At 44.3% G+C, this 23,246-nt stretch overlaps 2 protein-coding genes and 2 non-coding genes across 5 annotated transcripts; all 4 read left to right on the top strand.

Moving 5' to 3' along the window:
* Window positions 1-6,430: 6,430 nt before the first annotated feature.
* On the top strand, window positions 6,431-14,293 carry LOC132468500 (elongation factor 2b). The gene is made up of 13 exons (XM_060066228.1): window positions 6,431-6,612; window positions 8,062-8,276; window positions 8,414-8,595; window positions 9,219-9,430; window positions 9,607-9,785; window positions 9,876-9,981; window positions 10,241-10,493; window positions 10,649-10,844; window positions 11,245-11,611; window positions 11,948-12,301; window positions 12,449-12,631; window positions 13,699-13,831; window positions 13,950-14,293. The coding sequence occupies exons 1-13, from the start codon at window positions 6,610-6,612 to the stop codon at window positions 14,141-14,143; spliced, it is 2,577 nt and encodes an 858-aa protein (XP_059922211.1). The 5' UTR covers window positions 6,431-6,609; the 3' UTR covers window positions 14,144-14,293.
* LOC132470040 (small nucleolar RNA SNORD37) lies at window positions 10,092-10,161 on the top strand. Its single transcript, XR_009528580.1, has one exon. It is a non-coding gene; the product is annotated as a small nucleolar RNA SNORD37 (small nucleolar RNA).
* Window positions 12,779-12,847, top strand: LOC132470039 (small nucleolar RNA SNORD37). Its single transcript, XR_009528579.1, has one exon. It is a non-coding gene; the product is annotated as a small nucleolar RNA SNORD37 (small nucleolar RNA).
* A 1,834-nt stretch (window positions 14,294-16,127) lies between the features above and the next one.
* hmg20b (high mobility group 20B) lies at window positions 16,128-22,905 on the top strand. 2 transcript variants are annotated; one of them, XM_060066231.1, is made up of 9 exons: window positions 16,128-16,278; window positions 16,741-16,821; window positions 17,075-17,275; window positions 17,514-17,634; window positions 18,706-18,758; window positions 18,854-18,920; window positions 20,382-20,597; window positions 21,347-21,479; window positions 22,002-22,905. In XM_060066231.1, exons 2-9 carry the CDS (start codon window positions 16,744-16,746, stop codon window positions 22,012-22,014), a joined length of 882 nt encoding a protein of 293 aa, XP_059922214.1. In that variant the 5' UTR covers window positions 16,128-16,278; window positions 16,741-16,743; the 3' UTR covers window positions 22,015-22,905. The 2 variants fall into 2 exon arrangements, with proteins under 2 accessions (XP_059922214.1, XP_059922215.1); XM_060066232.1 differs by lacking the exon at window positions 16,128-16,278 and adding an exon at window positions 16,325-16,609.
* Window positions 22,906-23,246: the final 341 nt, after the last annotated feature.

A 23,246-nucleotide genomic window follows, 5' to 3' on the forward strand; every position in this document is an offset into this window, starting at 1 on the left:
CTTATGGTCATTAGGATAATTATTGTCATTTTATGAACTGTAACTTGTTTTAGAAGGATATTTGGGTTTTGTTCAACCTAACCCTTTTAGAATATATGGCTGGAAGCAGTTGGGGGTTTTTCTGTATTTTCCGTCTTCATGCTGGGATTGTAATCTTGAGTGCAGCCAGTGCAATCAAGACGGTCCGTTAAGAGGAAAGATTACTTCTCAGAACGTAACTGTTAACTGCTGGCCCTGCCGATGCTATTACAGATAAGTATCTCCAAGCCCTCCGTTTTACACTCAATGTGTCAAATGTTTGAAAGCAGTAGCGCTGAAGTATTACCTCTTAGAATTGTTGCAGGTTCTCCACTAACAGGGGTCAACTGAAACGTCGAGGTCATTAAATCTGAAATATTTTTATTCCTAAATTCAAGACATAAAAAATTGTGAATTTAACATTTCAAGATGGCTCAGAATTGAGTTGGTTTAACAGGTATTCAACAGTTGAAAATCCTTCATCATTATATGAATCATTCATCTCATTGGATTAGCTCATTGCTCATATAGCAGACTAATTTCTTTATATAAAGAATATGATTAAATATAGAAGGTGACCTGCCCTTGCCGGGTTACAGGAGTCTTACAAATTTGATTACTGATGTTAATTTGGAAAAGATTCTTGTTGGAGGAAATGAGATGGCTCCTCTTTCTATTCATTCACCAGATTTTTATCATTGCAATAAGGAATTGTCATATACTTTTAGAAATAAGGCTATAGGTAATTAGACCATTGCAACACAAGTTTTCATAGTACCCTTGATGAATACACACACAACACAGGCGGGTTTATATTCCCCTGTAGCAGCAGGGAACGATAACATAATCTGTCTTTTTTTTATCTTTCTCCGGAGCTAGATTGATTGCGTTGGATGCTTTGATTGTGGCCACAAATAGAACTCAGAGGACAACGAAAGTCAGTGCTGGATGACTTTTTTTAGAGATCAACATGTAACCGACATGTTGGTGTTTGAAGGGGGCGATTTCTCTTCAAAACAGCCATCCCACCACGACAGATTGGAGAGAAAATCAACACATAACTTGTCTAGATGTCTGTTTGAAACACATCTCTCTTTTGCTTCCCCTCAGGGGTGGAAAGTGGTTAGTGAATGAGTTTCAGAATGAATGAGTGAAAGACCTTTCCTTGGTGTTGAAGGGTAAGGCAACATGGCCACGTCAAAGCATGCTCCTTGATCTTCACGGCTGGATTCAAACCCTCCACAAGCACATACGGAAAGATTTTTATTGTTCATACCTTATAGGATGTTATAGACTTAAACAAACTCTCAGGCCAATGTCCGAAATATATTGGATCGATTTATTGCACGATACACACCAATGTGTATCTTTATCTACTGAAACACACAGGTCAGGGTGGATTTGTGGGCAGTTTCCCCATGTGACATGGCTAACCTATTTCTGGCCCAGGCAGTAATTAACACCTGTGGTCTCCTACCATGTATGATGCTGCAAACACAGCCTCACCCATAAGAAGAGGTTTTACCTTACGATTACATTTTCGGAAAAGCTGTTTATCTCTGGATTCACCAAGGCTTTGTGCCTCCCTCGGGTAAGGATTGGTACTTTGATCACATTTAATTCATTGAGTATGAAATTCAGCGCATGTCACAGAGAGTCTTGGTTGTTAATAACAATGTAACATTGCAGAGCTGATGATGTTGAAAACATGAAGGTCACAATAAAATGTTCACTCAATAAAAAGCGAGAAATGTATCAACTGAAATACGCTTGGCTTTTCGCCTTCTCTGCTCCTCTATATCCGACCCACGCCATGTGTCATTTCCTTATGATTTCCCCAGCCGTGTTTCAATCAGTTCCAGTCTGCTGCCGTTCACTCAGAAATATTATGTCAGAATACATACATTGCATTTAGTTAGCTGAAGCTTTTGACCGAAGCAACTTACAATAAGTGCATTGAACAATGACGACACAACCCAAAAAGGTCAAGAATCATGAGACTACATACAATTCATCAAACTGCTTTAAGTGCTACACTGTTTTGCTTTTGTTATTTTGTTGTGGGCAAAGATCATGCCTGAACAGATACCTTTTTTTTCCCTCTGCACTGGAAGAAGGGCAGGGTATCAGTCCTGTTCTCAGTGGGGAGACACTGCAAATTAAGTACTTCTTGTTGAGAAAATGCGTGAACTTTTGCCACCCCAGACCAATGCCAGAGGGATAATCCAAGATTCTCAGAAACACTTGAATGAATCAGGACATCCCACTTCTGCCCGGCAGAAATGGGAGAAGAGTTATCGGCTTCTTCTTTGGTCAAAAACCTGTGGATCTGACGACAAATGTATGAAATCTGTCATTTGTTTTAAGAACATTTATTTATCAAACCTTTTACAGGTACAACCCATTGAGATTTGAAATCACCTTTTTAAGGGTGACCGTCTGATACCATCTTGAGATTAATATTTGAATACAGCCGTCCTGTAAATTCAGCAGCCATTCCTCGTATACACTGGTCCTAAAACGAGAGCACAGCCATACCCGAAGAACACCCAACGGCTAAATAAATCAGAAGAACAGAAACAAGATTGTTTCCTCCTGGGCTTGAATGACAAGAGCCCCTGTCCTGCAGTTTGGTGTGAGACGAGACCTGTCCTCTTTAGAAAGTCGCATGTCATTTCAATCCATATCCAATTACTCAGCCAGGGGTGGCCTGTCATTTCCTGCTGTCAATCATTCAATTCAATCAGTCCAGCCACTCCTGGCCCATCTTGCCTATATACTTGATATCAAACCGTTTTCCGCTAGTATGGGTAATAGGGTATCCTAATCACTGTCACACGTGATTCAATTAGCGACTGTTTGTGTTGTTTCCTTGTGTTTGCATGCATGATCTGTTTTCAAATTTGGCCCCTACCCCCCAGTCTAGTTGGATTCATCAAATCATTCCATCGTCTCTTTTTCTTCAAGGACCTTTTCCTGTTTTTGACACCAGCACGTCGACACAATTACTCACATCAAGGTCAATGTGTCCCATTTCATTTTTTGATAATGCTGATTTTTCTCTTTGCAATGTCAAAGAACTAAGTACACTATGAGTATGTATAATGTTCCGAATGCAATTCTATAGAATATGTTTAATAATTTTCGGGGATAATTGTAATAAAACTTTCCAGGTTTGTTTATTTTCCGTGACTCTTCCCTTTGTTGTGTGATCTTTCCATGTACTTTTGTTGTTCAGAATAGTTGAACCAAGGGAAGGGCTTCATATAAGAGTTGATGGACAGGCATTTCCAGGGGGCATCTCCTCACCCATCACATCTCTGATCTGCTTCTATGTTATGAACACACTAGAGCCACCGGGCGTCTGATTCTAGTTCCCAGGATCCAAACCGAGCACCAGGGAGCTTTTATTTTTCATGTTGCACATGCCTAGCCTGGGGGCCATCCTGATCACATGACCTCACACTCGGCTTCTGTCTGACCCTCTTGTCGCCAGCATCGATTTCCAGAAATTATAATGTAATCGGGGCCAATCACGGACAGTGTCGTAGTTTATGACTTAAAAAGGCCAATCAGGGACTGGGTCGTAGTTTACGACCTAAACAGACCAATCAGGTACACTGTCGTATTTTAGGACTTTAACTGGCCAATCGGGGACTGTGTCTTATGACTTAAACCGGCCAATCAGGGACTATCGGGGAGTGTGTCGTAGTTTAGGACTTAAACAGGCAAATCAGGGTCTATCGGGGACTGTATCGTAGTTTAGGACTTAAACAGGCCAATCAGGGACTACCGGGGACTCGTCGTAGTTTATGGATTAAACTGGCCAATCAGGGTAGTTAAAGTCCTAAACTACGACTTTAGACTTTCGTCGTAGATGACGAAAAACAGTAATGGTGTCTCACTGTCTCCTGAAGCAACGAGTGGTAGAGTTAACATTGGCAGAAATAAACTCAATGACTACTCAACCAGAACAAGAGGATGCACTAACAGAGTTTGTCAGCGGGAAATTGGTTTTCGCCGTTCAGTGTATCCACTGAACAGCGCACTTTACCACCCTGATAGACTGAAGGATTCTGTCTGTCTGAAGTCGATGGTGGCGGTCTTCTTCTTCTTCTTCTTCCTTTAATTTCCGGCAGACTGTATGCCATTGCGGCACATTGCATGGTGGCGGTCAGAGGTCCAGTCTGATCTTTGTAAAAGAATGTGAAGTCAGGTGATCAAGGCTCTCCAGGCTTACTAAAATGATTGTTTGAAGTGTAAAATGTATACAATTATTATGATTATTATATACACCGAAAAACCGCCAGGATTGGGTAACCGTAGGTTTTCCTTTGTCATTAAAGTAAGCTTAAGTCCAGACTTTTTCTGATTAATTGTATATTTTTTTCGTTTTCCTTGGTATTCGTCAAAATTCGTCACTTACCTTAAAATGACATTTTCTCTTCACTGGGATGGTGGGTGGATTGTGGCAAGAATGTGTGCAAGGCCACAAACACCTATTGTGATATTTCGCATTCATCTAGGCCTATATACGTCAATACAAAGGCCGGTGAGTGATACATTCTGATATCTTCAGCACGTTGATGTTCCCCGCTTCAGGGCTGGTGGATGTGATTCAAATATTATATTTTATGGGTAAAGAAAACACCTGTTTCCCACAGGTTTCCTGATGCCAGAAAAAAACCGACGGACAGTAACGCATAACATCCATTGTGTCCCCATGAACAACATGCAACCTTCATGTGAAACGCGCAAAAATGAAACCTCAATCCCTGTCTTACCTTCTTTTTAGATCACAATCAAGCATTCATAATATGTACAAAAAATGAGAAGCAACAATATGTACAGGACCTGCTTGTCATTTTTCATCTGTTTATTTTACCCCAGAGATGATGATAATACCGTCCGGATTCCATACCGTTTGATGTTGTGGGAGGTGACATAAGAATCTATTATAAAGTAGATAATATTATTATGTTCTGGTGGGATTGATAAACTCAAAGGAGAAAGAACCACTTTGTGGACATGTTTATAATCCGATTGGATTTTGTTAACTATACATACCTAGGCTCCACCATAGGCCAATGTCAATTTATAAATCACTGTAATATTACATGAGTTTGTACAGAATGTGACTATCCTGATATGGTTCTCCTGGGTTTTGTTGCTGTTGTATAATAGGGTGTATGGTTCTAGTATCTTTCAACATGGAATATCTTTAGATATAGGAAACAATATTATAGCGCCATCTATTGGAGTTATAACAGCATGCACCCGGCTTTTTCACCTGCCTTCATGACGTGACGGGGATACACACATTTAGCGGTGCAGTGATACTCCACCGAGTGCGCGTGTGGCAGTAGTCTACTCTAGATAGATAGGTAGAAGAAAAAAAAATTGATCATTGTTACTCATAAACCAAAACAATAACCTCTATAATACAACCGGGTGGTGTTTCAGGCTTCATAGTTGCCTCTCATTGCTGGAATGATAAAATTGGAAAATGACCCCATTATACTGTAGGCCTACATTGCTTGATGTTTGTAAAATAGCCTTATACATCGGCTACTTCTGTAAAAAGACATACAACAAAGACCATTAGTCAAAGGCAATACAGCCTCAACAAAGGCAGTCTCCAGGATAGAGGTAACTACGTTCAGTAAAGAATTTTACAATCTTAATATGTATCCCTCCTCCCTATGTTATGGAGGCCTAATCCTCACCCTTTTTTTTTTTTTTCATTGATATTGTCTTGTTATGTCGTTTATAATAATAAAAAAATCAGGATTAGGCTAAATCTGTATAGGTTCATGCGGCCTCTGTGAGATCAGTCCATCAATTAAGTTCCATTGGGCCGCGTATCGTTCTAATTAAATATATAGCCGATCACGTTAAAGAGAATTGGATAAGCCTAAACCCCTCGTGTTTTTCACAATTGAAAGCATTTGTTTTATAATAAACAAGGGTAGTAAGCCACTATAGCTGTCAATTCAGGATGGCAATCATGACCAAACACCAAAGTGAACCACATTCTCAAAATAGAAGCTCAATTTACGATATGTCGATATAGGCCTAGTCACTAGTGGTACTACACAACTGCTGTTCTAGGACAAGCATTTTCATTTTTTGCCATCCAAGTGATGCGAATTTCCACCGAAATGTGCGTTGAGATTCCACGTCACTGCATCGCTCTGCATCAGCTTTTTTCCAAATATAATGAACCCTGTTTCGGGTCATGTATTCAAACCAGAATTTATAAACGTTCTTATTCTACTAATGTATCAATCATATATATATATATTGAATCGATATAATGTATAATAATATTAATATTGCAGTGAATAAATGCTTGTCATGCCCCACTAAAGTTTGTGTGCTGAGTTGGTGGGTGACCGTGATCCATCATCCGAGTCCTGAAGCAAGTCATTCTGACACTGCCCACACGTAACCACGCGCACGATCACGGCGCCGGTATATAAACTCCGTTGTTGACGTCAGCGTTCTCTTCCCTGCCTGTGCCTTCGTGAGGTGGGCAGTGTAATAAAGGATTCTTCCCTCAACTGAGTGAATCCAACGCCATCCGTCAAAATGGTACGTTCCAACATTCATTTTATGCATCTTTTGGTTTCTTTCTGGCCATATGCTACCGTGACTGACCCTCTTGACGTGTTATGTTGGAGTTTTAAACGGGTCCTGGGTCCTTATTGTTTCCGCTATGAACGCTGCGTCTATCAAACTGGCCACCATTTTGAATTTTGGTTATTGTTAGAACTTTTAGAAAATGAGAACTTTGCCTAGCCAGGTGTGTTTAAGTATGGTTGTCTAATGACTAGTCATATAGATGTTATCTCCGATTGGATCTAAACAGCTGGGATTCTAATAAATGGTTGTCTCGGTCCATGACGACGTTACCGGGTGCCAGGTTGTGTCTAGCCTTGGTTGTCGCAGCACTAATCAATTTCAACGGACGATAAACCCCAAACTCTGTATTCCCTGCGTCATACCAATGGTGAATAAGCGGGGTTGCCCTTCAAAGCCAGCCACTGACTGGCTTTCAAAGATCTAATGGCGTGTTGGTACAAAAAAAGACCGCTAGATGTTAGCCTTTGGCTCCGGGTCTGTACACGTGGCCTATTCATGACGTCTTGCCGGCTCGGGTTGAGGCCGGGCTGCTGGCTGCTGTGTGTTTCCCCCCCCCCACGTCCATGTCCCCATCAGCACGTTACGTGGCATCGATCCGTTATCAACTTATAAACGACACAAATGACCAGTAGTGGTCATTTCCCCAAACGCTTCCTACTGCCTCGTATTAAAATATACATGGCGAATGCCTAACGCCCTTTTTGAGGCCTTTGTGCCAAATGCGGATTCTGCGTGATGGCCTGAATGTTAAGTGTCGGTGTTTGGTGCAATGAGAAGGCGTTTTTATTTTTCGCTGCGTAGTTGGCCCCAATTGTCGTTGACAGTAGAAGCTTCAAATCTTGACATCTTTCTAGGAGTGTTGCGTCAGATATGCCCAAGTATCATACATGGCAGGCGGACTCCAACCTGGAAGAACGGGGCGGATCACTTGTATTCGCTTCATAGTTATCTCAGCCAATCATGTCGGCATAGGCGAGGCTCTGTGGGCGCGTAATGGGTGAACGCAAACCCGGCCCGCCGTCTACTGTTATGTGTAACTAAATGTTTGAAATCCTCGTCGTGTAGACTGGCAACTGTGTACATTTGCGAATGATATTCATGCAAGAATGAGTTCATTTTTCTTAGAATATCCTTAACAGGAAATGAGCATTGTTGGGATCAGAAGTTTGTGGTGTAGCATAGTTGGGACTACTGGATTCAAGCTGAGTAATGCCCAAACGCACAGTATTCAATATGTACAACAGAGGAGTCAGCTTTGAGGAGTCTGCAATTTGGCAGCACCCTTTACATGATAGTAGGTGAATGTGGTACTCTGGAACGGGTAAATTTATCTCTGAATATTAATTTTGAACACGAATTACAAACCTAATTCTCCTACTAATCCAAATCTAATTCCAGGTGAACTTTACAATAGACCAGATCCGTGCCATCATGGACAAAAAGGCAAACATCAGGAACATGTCCGTCATTGCGCACGTTGACCATGGAAAGTCCACCTTGACCGACTCACTGGTGTCCAAGGCCGGTATCATCGCCTCATCACGTGCTGGCGAGACCCGTTTCACGGACACCCGCAAAGATGAGCAGGAGCGTTGCATCACCATCAAGTCCACGTGAGTGTCCTTACTTGCCCTTGTGTCGTCATGGGGATGCTCCGTTGTAAATTATGGATGTTGTAGTTCTGTACATGTAACTCTGGTTCTGTCCTCCAAAACATACGGTTAATACTTTACTTCTCTTCCTGCTGCAGCGCCATCTCTCTCTTCTACGAGCTGCACGAAAACGACACTGCCTTCATCAAGCAAGGCATCAATGGCAATGGCTTTCTGATCAATCTCATTGATTCCCCTGGGCACGTTGACTTCTCCTCTGAAGTGACTGCTGCTCTCCGTGTCACTGATGGCGCCCTGGTCGTGGTGGACTGCGTGTCCGGTAAGGAAAATGGGCATTAATGCTGCAAAAGGATTATCGCGTATTCATTTTAAGTGTTTGAATTGGTTGTATTAAAAACCAAACAAGTTGTGGGGTAACCAGGGATGAAGATGAGATTCTCTCATTGTCTATGGTAGCTGGATCAGCTCTTCCTTTTCACCAGAAAGACAAAGCATCGCTGACTACTTTCTATATAACAAAAGTTTTGTGCACCTGTACATACCAGCCCTAAACGTCGTGCTTTGCTTTTGTGTCCGGAAGACAAAAGAGACAAAAAAAAAGAGAAGCAATTGGCAAAGACCACTGATCATATACATCAGGATATGAATCGTGCATGTCATTCTGTTATTAGTTAAAAGGGGTTTGAGCCATTTTTCAAACCGGATTGACAATTACTTGCGGTTACATTGTGAATTAGAATGAATTCATAATGGGCTGTGTGCTAGCGGCAAAATTACCATGACATTACTTTTCAGGCATGTATGGACAGAGTTTATTTCTGAAATGGACTGGTTGTTATCATTGTTAAAGGGTTTAAGCATGAGGTGACCAAACTGATATAGGCCCGCCTACCGTACTGGTAAAATCAGGACTCTACCTTAAACTCCAATTTCTCTTTACAGGTGTCTGTGTGCAGACTGAGACGGTGCTGCGTCAGGCCATTGCTGAGCGCATCAAGCCAGTGCTGATGATGAACAAGATGGACCGCGCTCTGCTGGAGCTGCAGCTGGAGCCCGAGAGGCTGTACCAGACCTTCCAGCGTATCATTGAGTCCGTCAACGTCATCATCTCCACCTACGGAGAAGACGACGGTGGACCCATGGGCCTCATCTTCGTGAGTCTTGAGCAGCTTTAGGCCCAATCCCATTTCTTCCCCTTACCTCTACCCCTTACGCCTTCCCCTTACCCCTTCAAAACAAGGGGTAAGGGCTAGAAATGGGATTGGGCCTTAACCTAAACTTGGATAAATATTAAAATGTCAAGTCTAAAACGTTATGAACCCCCTCACAGATCGATCCAGTGATTGGTACCGTTGGCTTCGGCTCCGGGCTTCACGGTTGGGCCTTCACCCTCAAGCAGTTTGCAGAGAAGTTCATCGCCAAGTATGCCGCCAAGGGAGACCTGACCCTCACACCAGAGGAGCGATGCAAGAAGGTTGAGGCCATGATGAAGAAACTGTGGGGTGAAAGGTAATTCCTCGCTGCATGCAACCTTTAGCCAAAGTCTAGTCATGTCTAGTTTGACATAAAGCTTTACCTGATGCACCTGTTATTTTCAAGGTTCTTTGACCCAGAGACCAACAAGTTCACCAAGACCTGTGCTGGATCCAAGAACACCGTGCTGTCCCGTACCTTCGTCCACCTCATCTTGGACCCCATCTACAAGGTGATGACATTCATTAGTAAGAAAATTTGCCTTGTTATGCTGTTGCGTAAGATGCCCCCAAGTTTTATTTGACGTAGTCTTTAGTGCTGTAAACATGTAACTGAAATCCTGCAAGTGATGAGATAAAACCATTCTTCACTTTGACCTGATTGTCTAGTGATGATAACCTTGACTCTGAGCGTGGTATAATAACGTGTCTTGGAATAACGTGGTTGCGATCAGTGTCTGGCTTTCAACATTATGATCCTTTCCTCCACAGATGTTCGATGCCATCATGAACTTCAAGAAGGAAGAGGCAGCCGCCATGTTGGAGAAACTCGACATCAAGCTTGACACCGAAGACAAGGACAAGGAGGGCAAGCCCCTGCTGAAGGCCGTGATGCGTCGCTGGCTGCCAGCCGGAGAGGCTCTGCTTCAGATGATCGCCATCCACCTGCCCTCCCCGGTCACCGCCCAGAGGTACCGTTGTGAGCTGCTCTACGAAGGACCTGGAGATGACGAGGCCGCCATGGGTAAGAAGAGGAACCGTTTTAAGATGTCATCGGTCTGACCCAATGCTTTACTTGATGGTGTTCTCCCATAATTGTAGAGGGACTTCAGATTTGGGAGTTTGTTGTGGATGTTTGGTCTTGTAGCTGGCTTGACGGTAGACTTCTTCCTCCCATAGGTATCAAGAACTGTGACTCCAGCGCTCCCTTGATGATGTACATCTCCAAGATGGTGCCCACCACCGATAAGGGACGCTTCTATGCCTTTGGGCGTGTCTTCTCTGGCACAGTCTCCACTGGCTTGAAGGTTCGCATCATGGGACCCAACTACACCCCTGGAAAGAAGGAGGATCTCTTCACCAAACAGATCCAGAGGTATGGACTTGTTTTTTGTTGTCTAAATATTTTCAAGCGTCTCGTGGAACAGCAGGATTTTCTTAATGTGAACTATGAGGAAACGCCCCCTCTGCTACATCCGTCCAGTCATTTAGAAGTGTTGTATTTTGCTCGAACATGCCCGATATCTATCAAAGCTCAAAAATTGAGATTCCCTGAATAGGAATTAGCCAGGAGTAATCCAAATAGGCTCCCATGGAGGAATGCACTGAAACGATGATCTCAACGAGCATTTAGCTCGCCAATGGCCATTAATAACTAGTACAAATTAAACGATGGCTCTTAAATCTCCCCTGCAGCACTTTTCTTTTTGCTGTATGATTATTATTTTATTTATTTTTCCCAACGTCGTGTGTCATTGGGCAATTAATTTTTTCAGGACCATTCTCATGATGGGGCGTTACACTGAGCCCATCGAGGACGTGCCCTGCGGTAACATCGTCGGCCTGGTCGGAGTGGACCAGTACCTCATCAAGACCGGTACCATCACCACCTTCGAGGCGGCCCACAACATGAGGGTGATGAAGTTCAGCGTGTCCCCCGTGGTGAGGGTGGCAGTGGAGGTCAAGAACCCCGCCGATCTCCCCAAGCTGGTGGAAGGCCTGAAGCGTCTGGCCAAGTCCGACCCCATGGTGCAGTGCATCATTGAGGAGTCCGGAGAGCACATCGTGGCTGGAGCCGGAGAGCTCCATCTTGAGATCTGCCTGAAGGATCTGGAGGAGGATCACGCCTGTGTGCCCCTCAAGGTAAAGTCAAGGATGCTTCAATTGTCATTTAACATTCACATGAAATACAGTACTCGGGTCTCGGTGTGCTACCTAAAGCCCTAGAATTTGTTTAACTTACAATAAATTGTAAATATAAATAACGACGTACTAAGATACAAAAATGGTAAAGTGGACACGTATAAGACCGGGGCCAGGGGGCTCATGGATATACAGCCCGTTGAGACTGTACCCGTGATCCAGAGCTATACAACTTTATTGTAATTGGATTAAAGGTCGAATTTAGAAATGAATGCAGGGTTTTATCTGGCTTGTGAGTTCATTCTAATTTATTGTGTTTTTTTTTGTTTGTTGCAGAAATCCGACCCCGTTGTGTCCTACAGAGAGACCGTGAGCGAGGAATCCTCAATCATGTGTCTGTCCAAGTCGCCCAACAAGCACAACCGTCTCTTCATGAAGGCTCGCCCCTTCCCCGACGGCCTGGCCGAGGACATCGAGAAGGGAGACGTGACTCCCCGCCAGGAGCTCAAGGCCCGCGCCCGCTACCTCGTAGACAAATACGAGTGGGACGCAGGCGAGGCCCGTAAGATCTGGTGCTTCGGACCCGACGGAACCGGCCCCAACCTGTTGGTGGACGTCACCAAGGGAGTGCAGTACCTGAACGAGATCAAGGACAGCGTGGTCGCCGGCTTCCAGTGGGCCTCCAAGGAGGTTTGTTCATTTATTTTAAACGCTATGGTTGTGCTGCACATCACAACCACACACTTGGTAGACCTGTCTCTTAATGTAAACCACTCTACGTCGGAAGTGTCCTGTGATGCATGGTGCGGATGTGTAACGTTATGCTGCCTTCTCCAGGGTGTCCTCTGTGAAGAGAACATGCGTGCCTGCCGTTACGACGTCCATGACGTCTCCCTGCATACTGATGCGATCCATCGTGGTGGTGGCCAGATCATTCCCACAGCCCGCCGAGTGCTGTACGCCTGCCAGCTCACAGCCGAGCCCAGACTCATGGAGCCCGTGTACCTTGTGGAGATCCAGGTACGGGGTCCTCGAACTGTTTCAGTGTTCAAAGCCACGGCCGTTGTCGCTTGACTGATGTCTGGCGTTTATGTGACTGCAATAAAATACGGCTCATCCGTCCGGTTGGCTGGCGCAGTCTTGGTGCTATATGTAACTGAAATTCCTGCAAGTGATGAGATAAACCATTCTTCACTTTGACCTGAATGTCTAGTGATGATAACCTTGACTCTGAGCATGGTAGTTCAACATTACGAACCTTATGTCCATCAATGTTTAATGCCATCGTGATCTTCCAGAAGGAAGGCTTGTGCATAGTCAGTATTGAAGAATGAATTTTGGACAGATTCGATTTAAATGACATCGTAAATGTTGACATGGATATCTGGTAGGGTTGCCACGGTATTACCGGTGTGGAGGCCAACACCGTTTACTCGGTGTTGCACACCGGCAACACCGAGTTTTCAGTAAAATTCAGTAAAAATGAATAATATAATTAAGAAAATTAAAATGTGTAGAATAGGCCACAGTTCTGCTGTGTGCGGGAGAATTGTCGCGCCGAGAATTGACGTGCTTCCTTACAAGACCGGTAACCATAGCAACGCCGGTGAACAAACCCCGCGGAGCCCAATCCCTACGTGAGCTCCCCGCGCAAGGGCCATCCGGAGGCGCACAGAGCTTTTGGCCGTGATATTATGATGTATAAAATTATATTATCCTATTATATATAGAACGTTATAAGACGCCGAGAATTGGCGCGCTGCCAGCCGCTGTCACCGAGTGTGAGAGGAGAGTTGACGGAGAAGATGGCGGTTGACCTATAGTTTCAAAGTTCATACCGGTGTTGACACAAGCGTATTACTCGGTGTGAAAATGTCCACACCGCGGCAACCCTAATATCTGGTGTAAAGGGCAGGACTGAATAAAATGGACACCTGCAGTTTAGAATACATGTCTTAAATGCAAAAACCACCATGTCGTCTTTTATATATAATGATCTCGGATGACTTTCGGTGGGTGAAGGAGAATTGCATGGTTTTGCTAATGCTAGTTGGATGTGCTAACGTTGGCGCTGCTGTTTCCTTCAGTGCCCAGAGGCAGTTGTTGGTGGAATCTACGGTGTGCTGAACAGGAGACGTGGCCACGTGTTCGAGGAGTGTCAAGTCATGGGAACCCCAATGTTCATTGTTAAGGCCTTCCTGCCTGTCAACGAATCGTTCGGTAAGTCCAGTCCTGAAACGCCGGCGTCACTGCAGCTTTGTAATTCGGGCCAGTAATGGCCCCGACCGTAGGACGCGTCTCGATGTGGTCTTTGACCTCTTCCCCGTGTCCCCTTCAGGTTTCACTGCTGATCTGCGCTCCAACACCGGTGGTCAGGCCTTCCCCCAGTGCGTGTTCGACCATTGGCAGATCCTCCCAGGAGACCCCAAGGACCCCACGACCAAGCCTTTCCAGGTCGTCGCCGACATCCGCAAGCGCAAGGGAATCAAGGAAGGCATCCCGCTGCTGGACAACTACCTGGACAAAATGTAACCGGATTCCATCATTCCCTAACCCATTTCATTAAATTACCTTCATGTTGGAGCAGGACTGTACAAATCATAATGAGCACTGTTTGCCAAATGGATTGAAATCACACAAAAAAAATGGTAAACCATAAATAAAGGAATAATAAAAATTGCACTTCTGTCCAGACTTTTTGTGGTGGGAGGTGTTTGCACAAACCAGATGAATACGTTGCACTTTTATCATTGACACTGTTGTTTTATAAAATGAGTGGACAAATATGGCTAAGTATCCAACCTTTATAAATGGTAACTCGTTAAAAACCATGTCTGCACTGCTTAATTTGACTATTTTAATAATGGTCAATGGAGTTGTATTCTGAATCAAGTGGATCAGCAGTCGCTATGGGTGTGTTTGCTACTCTGTGAACCTAGTGCTTCGAAATTCCGCCATCATGAAGTCCTCGCCCTTCAGTCGCACCCCTCCAGCATTGGAGATAAGGCTTTGGCTTTTGTCTACTGGTCGTAAATGATTGCCCCAGGCTAAACTACTTGCCAACCGTCAAGCAGTGGGTGTCTTGTGAACTGAAGGGGCTATTTAAATATCGGTTCAATATATTAACGTGTGACGAATGCTAATGAAGTTTAGAAATCTATAATCTATATTGAATATCGAGTCTTGTCCGTATACAGCCATGCCTGTTTGACCACATCACGATATTCATTACCAACAGGTGGTATGCGCCACAATATCCTGAAAATGGAAGTTTAGGCATCACTTTTTACTATTGGGTATTTTTGCTATCTATTTTTCTTTTCATGTCTCACGTTTCATCGACTTGGCTCCGAGATCGAGATCTCCTATTTTAACCTATTAATGAGAAAAGCAAGGAATTTGATGTTTTAGCTGGGATATATTTTCACAAGCGTTGGGTAAAAAATACATTGGTTTGTGTCTCATCAGTTAGGGATGTCGTTTCTGTAAGGAATTGTGTAGATCTTTTATCTTCTGCTCTTTCAAACTAAACTCTTCCAAGAGTGTTAATGATGAGAGTGATGCTATTCTCTCCATATTCCCTCACAAAGAATCGTGAATAACCGTGCATACCACGTCACGTCTTGCTATAGGACTGATTATAAACACGTACTGTATACAAATTCTGTGTGTGTAAGACACGGTAATCTGATAAGTTTCAGTGGGGCAATAACGATATGGTCTGCGAGTGCTAATGTATGTATTCATACGTTTTGTCTGATAATATTCATATACACAGGCATAGGCCTACTGCAGAAATGCTTATCTTGATTTCAGGGCTCAAAGGGGAATGGGGAATGAGGTCTTACAGGCTGTATAAACGGTCCACCTCACTGCTTTTATGTTTGCATCTTTTTTGTATAATGAATTATTCTTTGGCTCTCTACAATAATAAAATAAATGCTATCCCCTACTGAATAAAAGTTCTCCAGATAGGAGCCATCTTGGATCAGTCGACACGGTGCGTAGAGCAGTTCTGAGCACAAAGACATCACGATCAGACGGTTATAACAATAACATCCATTCTTGGTTCGGTAAAAATGTGAAAAAATTGTATTATCTTATTTTTCCTCTGTTCATGGTCTGAGATAATGTAATGCCATGTAGAGGGTTAAAGGATAATTCCTTGTGTAACCTAATATATTGAGCAAGTTAGAAAACTTAAGATTCCAAATATGCACTCAGTTTGACCACTGTTCGACACTATCATTTCCAATTATTTAAATTATAAGAACAAAAACGACCGATGCCTTTGGCATAACAAGCACTTTTAATTCACACTCAATTCAGATTAGAATTTATTATTAATATTGAATAATAGCGTTTCCTTTACCTCCCAAAACGGCGGATGTACATTGACATCCAGGCAAAAATCGATCGGCACAAAACAAAATTAATTGTGTAATATGTCATGTGGTTTATATAGGTAATTTTAATACATTTGTAAAAAGTGTGCATATTACCCCGTTATTCAAGTCCCAACTCGCATAACGCGCATGTAAAGCGCGTGCACGTTAAAAGGGGAACAAGGTGGGGGATGGGGGTGAGCAACCAATCAAGACCAAGCTCTGCCTTAGCCAATCACATTGCAGTTACTCTTCCTGCTTGGTCGAGAGGTTCATGATAGGGTAAGTAATAAACATTTAGATAAAAAAGTATAAAGATTTTTACGAAGAAAACGCAATACAGATGGAAAACAATTATCACACTACAGATATACATTGTGGTTTGTGCATTTTCCCTCTGTGGGAAGAAACATCGATTACCATTTTACCTATTGTGCATATTATACGTGCCATGCGAACAGCGTAGTATGAGCCAACCAACCGGCTAGGCTCGTTTGGTTAGCCTCCCATCATGAAGTTGCTATCAAGTCTTTAATTATAAGAAAATATCCCGCTGTTAAGTTATCAAAGCAACGCACACACGGGCGGTCTTAAAAGATGACTGTTCTAACATGTAGGAGATTGTGCTCCACCACACATCCAGTGTCAATATTTTACTATTGCATAATGTATCCCATCGCATAAATTGAACGGCCTATTTTGCAGTTGTCCTATGGAGGTTGTTTGCTTTCTGTTTGGACGCAGGATATGGGCGGCGTGAAACAGGAACAGGGCGAAGGAACGCAGGCGAAGGGGCCAAACCCGTCTGATCCAGTCCATGATGAGGTGACTATTTGGGACACCTTATTTCAGAAAATAGTTATCAATCTAATAAAAAATAATGCACAGCAGTGAACATTCTTAACATGTGCTACTTTTTTGCCCGTTATCCCTTCTATACTCTATTTGTAAACTAGTCAATTTTTTTTTTAATATGATTTACTTTGAATGATATTGATGACAAAGCAGGAGATACAGGCACAATGGCCCTCATGATAATAATACTAATAATAGTATGGTCAATCTCCCACATGTACAGCCAAGAAAGAGGGGCTGGCCCAAAGGAAAGAAAAGGAAGAAGGTTCTTCCTAACGGGCCCAAAGCACCGGTAACCGGTTATGTCCGGTTCCTTAATGAACGCCGAGAGCAGATGCGGGCCCAATACCCTGATTTGCCTTTCCCAGAAATCACCAAGAGGCTTGGGGCAGAGTGGAGTCGGTTGGTCCCTAACGACAAGCAGGTAATCTTCCAGATACCTGATCACCTGTCTGTTGTATCTGGTTGCTGATCTACAACCAGAATTTCCCTACACAACAAATTCCCATACAGCACACATACCTGAATCTATTGAGGTCTTTCAATAGTTGCCAGTCTCCGAAATTGCCATTCACCCTAATGGATGAGGGCGGGAATCGCTATATTCTAAATATCTTGAGCTGTGACCGATCAGATATAACCGTATGGAGTTTGTCCCGCAGCGCTATCTTGACGAGGCGGAGCGGGAGAAGGTTCAATACGCCAGAGACCTGAAGGAGTATCAGCAGACTGAGGCGTACCAGATCACCAGTGCTAAGATCCAGGACAAGAAGGTCAAGAAAGGTAAACAGTGGGGCAATCAGGCCATTTAGTCTTTGTTAATGCTGCTGACATTGGTCACATTTTGGGTCAGCTGATCATATGACCAATATATATATCCCCTCATTAAGTGAGTCTCACCATTTGCTTGAAGAAGACCATATAGGGTCGAAACGTTGCTTTTAATTTTTTATAAATAAATTAATATTGGAGCTTAAGCAGTGCTGCAGACGTTACATTTTTTTCACTTAAGAAGGGTAAACACCCACATCCAGAGGATGACGGCATTCCATTGGCTATTCTCCGCCCCCTTTCCCTTGAGCCCTCAAAATAAAAGGACATGGGCGTTGAAGCGTCCTCTAAGGAGAGAGAGAGAGAGAGAGAGAGAGAGAGAGAGAGAGAGAGAGAGAGAGAGAGAGAGAGAGAGAGAGAGAGAGAGAGAGAGAGAGAGAGAGAGAGAGAGAGAGAGAGAGAGAGAGAGAGAGAGAGAGAGAGAGAGAGAGAGAGAGAGAGAGAGAGAGAGAGAGAGAGAGATGATTTTGAAAAAGAAAATCGAAATACATCACGTCCTCTGCTCCCTCCCTTGATAAGTTCCCCTCCACCGTTCAGAATTGTTGGATTTCTGCCCTTGTGATTGTCATGCAAGACGGATGCCCCATGCCTGGCAGGGAAGAGATGCCCTCAGTTGTCAGATATGTATCAGGAGCGGACTCAAATCTAAACGGTTTCGTGCTGCAGCCGTGCTCAGTCAACCAGCGCAGATGTTTCACCGGAGCTTTCTCTCACAAGTAGCCGATGGATGGCTATTGTAATAACGAATAACATTTTAATTATAGCTCTTAAATTGTACCTAAATCCAATCCTTTGTTGGAAAGAGTTGAAAATTTGAAATAGTAAACTTATCTTGTTGATTCCTCTGTCTTTACTTCGTCCAGTTGTTATTTTTCTGAAGTTTGGCCCTCTAGCTTTTAAAATTGTGTTATAAATGTGTATTGAATGCTTTGCTTGTTCTCAGCCACCCTTGTTGGAATCAAGTGTCTGCTGAACGACTGAATGTAATGTAAGTGCATACTAATCTTTGTTTTCCCTGTTCAGAGGACCCGCCCTCTGTGATCATCAACACAAGCTCAGGATCCGGGATACAAAGGGTACATTCACTGTTCTGCTCTATAATGTTGTCCAGTCGCCTCTCTGACCTGGCTGAGAAATATCTCAATTGTTTTTCTTCATTTTGTCTCTGTAGGCGCCTGACCTGTGCCCCCGGTTTGATATCCCTATTTTCACAGAAGAGTTTCTGGACCAGAATAAAGGTAATCACTTGAAAGAATGGTCTGCTGGTTTGTTGAGTAAGCTTTCATTTGTAGAGAGAAAAATGTCCAATCTACAAATTGGCGGATGGGGTTAGAAATTTCATGCAGCTGTTTGCTAACACAGTAAACAATAAAAAAAAATGCAATAAAAAAAAATGCATCAACAGCTGAAGTAAAATTTTAATTCATACTATGTCCAATGCTTCACTCTTTCTGGTTATGAAGGGTAAAAATACATATTTTACCTTTTTAACTAAGAAGGACTACTATAATATGTTATAATAGTGATATGCATTTTTGCTAATACCACCCACACCTACAACATAGACATAGAGATGCAGTTTGTTTTATCATAAAACAATGGGGACAATAGAGAAATAAATGGATGTATATAAAGGAGGAGAATATGTGCACTCGAATGTAAAAGGTGACATATTTTACCATGATATGATATCAGAAGAGGCAGATTTTCCAAACGGCTTGTAATGGCCAATCACACTCACACCTGGTGGTATAATATGTCACCTTTTAAGGCCCCGTCCACACGTAACCGATTTTTTTGGGTGAAAACACATACGTCTTGGGTGTTTGGGCCGACCGTCCAGACGGATCTGGTGTTTTCGGTGCCCGAAAACAGACTTTTCCCAGGGTGAATAAGTTAAAAACGGATCTATACGTTTTCGTATTCCAGCTGTACATTAATACAAAGTATTTCTGCTCAATCTAAAAGGTTTAACAACTGCTATATCCTCCTCGACTGATTGTTTGTATACAGCGCGCAGGCTGGTTGTGCGCAAGCTTGATGCGCTCTACTTTTTTTGCGGAGAACCAGCGCCTTGAATACGTTCTACAGCGTTTCTACAGCTCGATGCGCTTTCCGTCTTTGTGGAGATATTCCTGAAACGCATCAAAGGAAAACGGTGGGGAAAAGATTGTTTTTCGCCCGTGTGGACGGGACCTAAGTCTGCACATCCTAACCTTCTCCTCCCTCTGGTTCTCCCCCTCTGGTTCTCCTCGTTCTCCCCCTCTGGTTCTCCCCCCTCTGGTTCTCCCCCCTCTGGTTCTCCTCGTTCTCCCCTCTCTGGTTCTCCCCCCTCTGGTTCTCCCCTCTGGTTCTCCTCGTTCTCCCCCCTCTGGTTCTCCTCGTTCTCCCCCTCTGGTTCTCCCCCCTCTGGTTCTCCCCCCTCTGGTTCTCCTCGTTCTCCCCCCTCTGGTTCTCCTCGTTCTCCCCTCTCTGGTTCTCCCCCCTCTGGTTCTCCCCCCTCTGGTTCTCCCCCCTCTGGTTCTCCCCCCTCTGGTTCTCCTCGTTCTCCCCCCTCTGGTTCTCCCCCCTCTGGTTCTCCTCGTTCTCCCCCCTCTGGTTCTCCCCCCTCTGGTTCTACCCCTTCTCCCCCCTCTGTTTCTCCCCCTTCTCCCCCCTCTGGTTCTCCCCCCTCTGGGTTCCCCTGCATCGGGTCCCAGCGCGCGAGGCCGAGCTGCGGCGGCTGCGGAAGGCCAACGTGGAGTTTGAGGAGCAGAACGCCGTGCTGCAGCGACACATCAAGGACATGTGCAGCGCCAAGGACCGGCTGGAGGCGGAGCTGGGCCAGGACGAGCTGCGCACCCAGGCCCTCCACAAGCACCTGCTGGCCATCAAGCACACGCTGGTCAGCAGCCTCTCCTCGGTCGCCCTGCCAGGTGAGCGGGCCGCTCCCTCTCTCGGACCCAGAGGATAGGGCAGGTTTTGCCACATTTAGGGCCAATCCCATTTCCATCCCTTCGCCCTCCCCCTTGTTCTTGCGCGTTCATGTGAGGGGTAGGGCTGTCTCAATCCCCATTTGGGTTAAGGGCTAGGCCCTGGAAATGAAGCTTCCGAAGGATCACACTTGAAAGGGCGGGCTTCGAGGAAAGCCCTCCGATAACAACTAGTAAGGATTCATGCTAGCTGCCAAATTTGCCGTCCCACAAATTTGGCAGCTAGCGGAGGCAGTAGCAGTTATCATTAACTCACAGACTCATGCTGTAAAGTGGACTGGGATATTTTGGCCTCTGTAGACGTAGCGGTCCGCGAGCGTCAGGCGATGACGACGCGACGGTAATGGAAAGGTGTCTCATTTCTTAGGGTAACGTTCTTACCCCTCTAACGTTCTTACCCCCTCAGACAAGGGGGAAGGGGTGGAGATGGGATTGGCCGTTGGACTATTGACCGTTAAGGCATTTGGCAGAGGACTTTATCGATTGCATTCAGACAAATATGAGCATTTAAGGCTTAGGTATCTTGCTCAAGGATTACCACTATTGTTTCCATTTTCAAGATATTCATTATGCCGGATTCTATCGGTGACAGAGGTTTTGGTGAAGCCAGGAAAGATGTTTATGATGGGTTTTATTACCCAGACGTTTGAGTCCTCCGGACCAAGGTAAAGGACCACGCGGTTTCTCCTCAGGCACCGGTGAGACCCCCTCCATGGGCTCCCTGGACTCCTACCTGAGCCGTCTGAGTGGGGTGCTGGAGAGCAACCCCGTGAAGCACCGCACCCTGCTCAACCAGGTGCGGGAAGTCTTGTCTCACCTGGACAGGTAAGCCAAGGCCCTCTGTTTCCCAAGTAGACAGGGATTCACTTGAACTCAAATATTTACAACTGAAATGATGGTGGATTTTACATTTACATTTAGTGCGTTTAGCAGACGCTTTTATCCAAAGCGACGTACAATAAGTACATTTGTCAGAAGAAAGAGAAACAACAATATATGGCTGTCGGTACAGTGAGGATGTTCATAGAACCAGGTGCCAAGCACTAACAATTGTTAGGTCAACCCATTCCCCATATACAACAACGATAGCTAGGATAAGACGCCACACAATGCTAGGTACAATGTTTAAGTTCAAGGACGTACAACATATAATAAGTGCGTTAAGAGGGGTGTGGGTGTGGAGGGGTACCCGGGGAGGCTATGTAGAGTCATGTTGAACTCTGACCCACTCTGAATGTACATAGAATGGGCGCATCCAATCTTGTATGAAAGCCTTCATCTTCGCATCTCTGTAAAGTGTGGACTAGTAGAGCTGGGACTAATCGCCATTCCTTAACGACATTCCAGTGAGAAACTATGAAGAGGGCAGCGCCACAATGTCCCCGTACGAGTCCGTGGAGAAGGGAGCGGAGGCAGTAGCAGCCAGACGGTGGGGTCGGGCCAGCCTGGAGCCGTCCGGAGGAACATTGTGGCTTACCACGGCAGGGACAATAAAGGAACGTTTTTAAGCACAAGTGCTGCACACAAGGCATCAGCGCGCCTCCACGGCATGTGACACGCATACGTGGAACGCGAACACCGTGACCAGCGTTGTTTGTCAGTGTACGTGGCCGCTGTGTCTGTGGGGAAGCATGCACAGTTCAGTTCACAGAGGAGAGGTGGTTTGGTAGGACCTGTGATGAGCTGCTATTCATAAAAGCGCTAAATGTAAAAAAAAAAAAAAAAAAAAACACGATCGATTTTATTATTTCTTCAATTGCTCTGCTTGTGGTATTAGGTGTTAGCAGTGAACCTATCTTCATAGTCTGTGCACAGCACAGCCTGTTCAATACAGGCCCAGCCCTTGTAATCACTTTAGAGAACTAATGTGTAGTTGGCATACGTCCCCGAGGCCTGTACCTCAAAGCAATATAAAGCGGTCAGCTGTGTCACGTCGAAATGATTCCCCCCCCCCCCCCCCCTTTTACCTGATGAAGAGCACCTGCAGCATACATTGGAACAAATGACTGGCTGAATGCTCCTTATTTAGTGCTTAACCCGGAGGGTGAGTTGTTGAATGACCAAATATTGTTCTTATATTCCTGTGAGATGGTGGACATTAAAGTGGTAGGTTGTTGGCGTCATGCATGAGATCCTGCGGGACTCTTATGAATTTATATTTGTCAAGATTATTTGTATCATCTGTCAACCTATTCAGTTAATTCATTGCCTCTATTTGTAATAAAATAACAGTTATTTTTTTTCTGTGCAATTTAGAGTTCCTTCAATGTGTTCCTGTGCTGTGAATTTATCCGAAATTATGGTGATGTAGTTCGATCTTGCCAAATCATCGTGTTATTTAGTTGTGTGTGTATATAACCATAGCTCAACAGCAGTTTCCAATTATAAACTGTTGATGGGATATATATGTATATATAAATACATAAACATTTTGCAGTTTCACAACATGAAAGTGTGACAGGGAAGGGACAAAAGGTGTGGAATATTTATTTGAATAATTTGTTAAAATGGTATGTAGACACCAAAGCATGTTAAGTCTCTAAAGTGCAACCGTCAGAGACGCCCGAGTCATTGTGTTAAATTCCTTTGAGT

This window comes from Gadus macrocephalus, chromosome 12, assembly GCF_031168955.1.
Source record: "Gadus macrocephalus chromosome 12, ASM3116895v1".
NCBI lineage: Eukaryota > Metazoa > Chordata > Actinopteri > Gadiformes > Gadidae > Gadus > Gadus macrocephalus.

Coding starts and splice junctions, on each gene's coding strand:
- LOC132468500 (XM_060066228.1), top strand. Junction 8,277..8,413: donor TGCATCACCATCAAGTCCAC/GTGAGTGTCCTT, acceptor TTCCTGCTGCAG/CGCCATCTCTCTCTTCTACG. Junction 10,845..11,244: donor TTCACCAAACAGATCCAGAG/GTATGGACTTGT, acceptor TAATTTTTTCAG/GACCATTCTCATGATGGGGC.
- hmg20b (XM_060066231.1), top strand. CDS start 16,744: ATGGGCGGCGTGAAACAGGAACAGGGCGAAGGAACGCAGGCGAAGGGG. Junction 16,822..17,074: donor CTGATCCAGTCCATGATGAG/GTGACTATTTGG, acceptor CCACATGTACAG/CCAAGAAAGAGGGGCTGGCC. Junction 18,759..18,853: donor CAGGATCCGGGATACAAAGG/GTACATTCACTG, acceptor TTGTCTCTGTAG/GCGCCTGACCTGTGCCCCCG.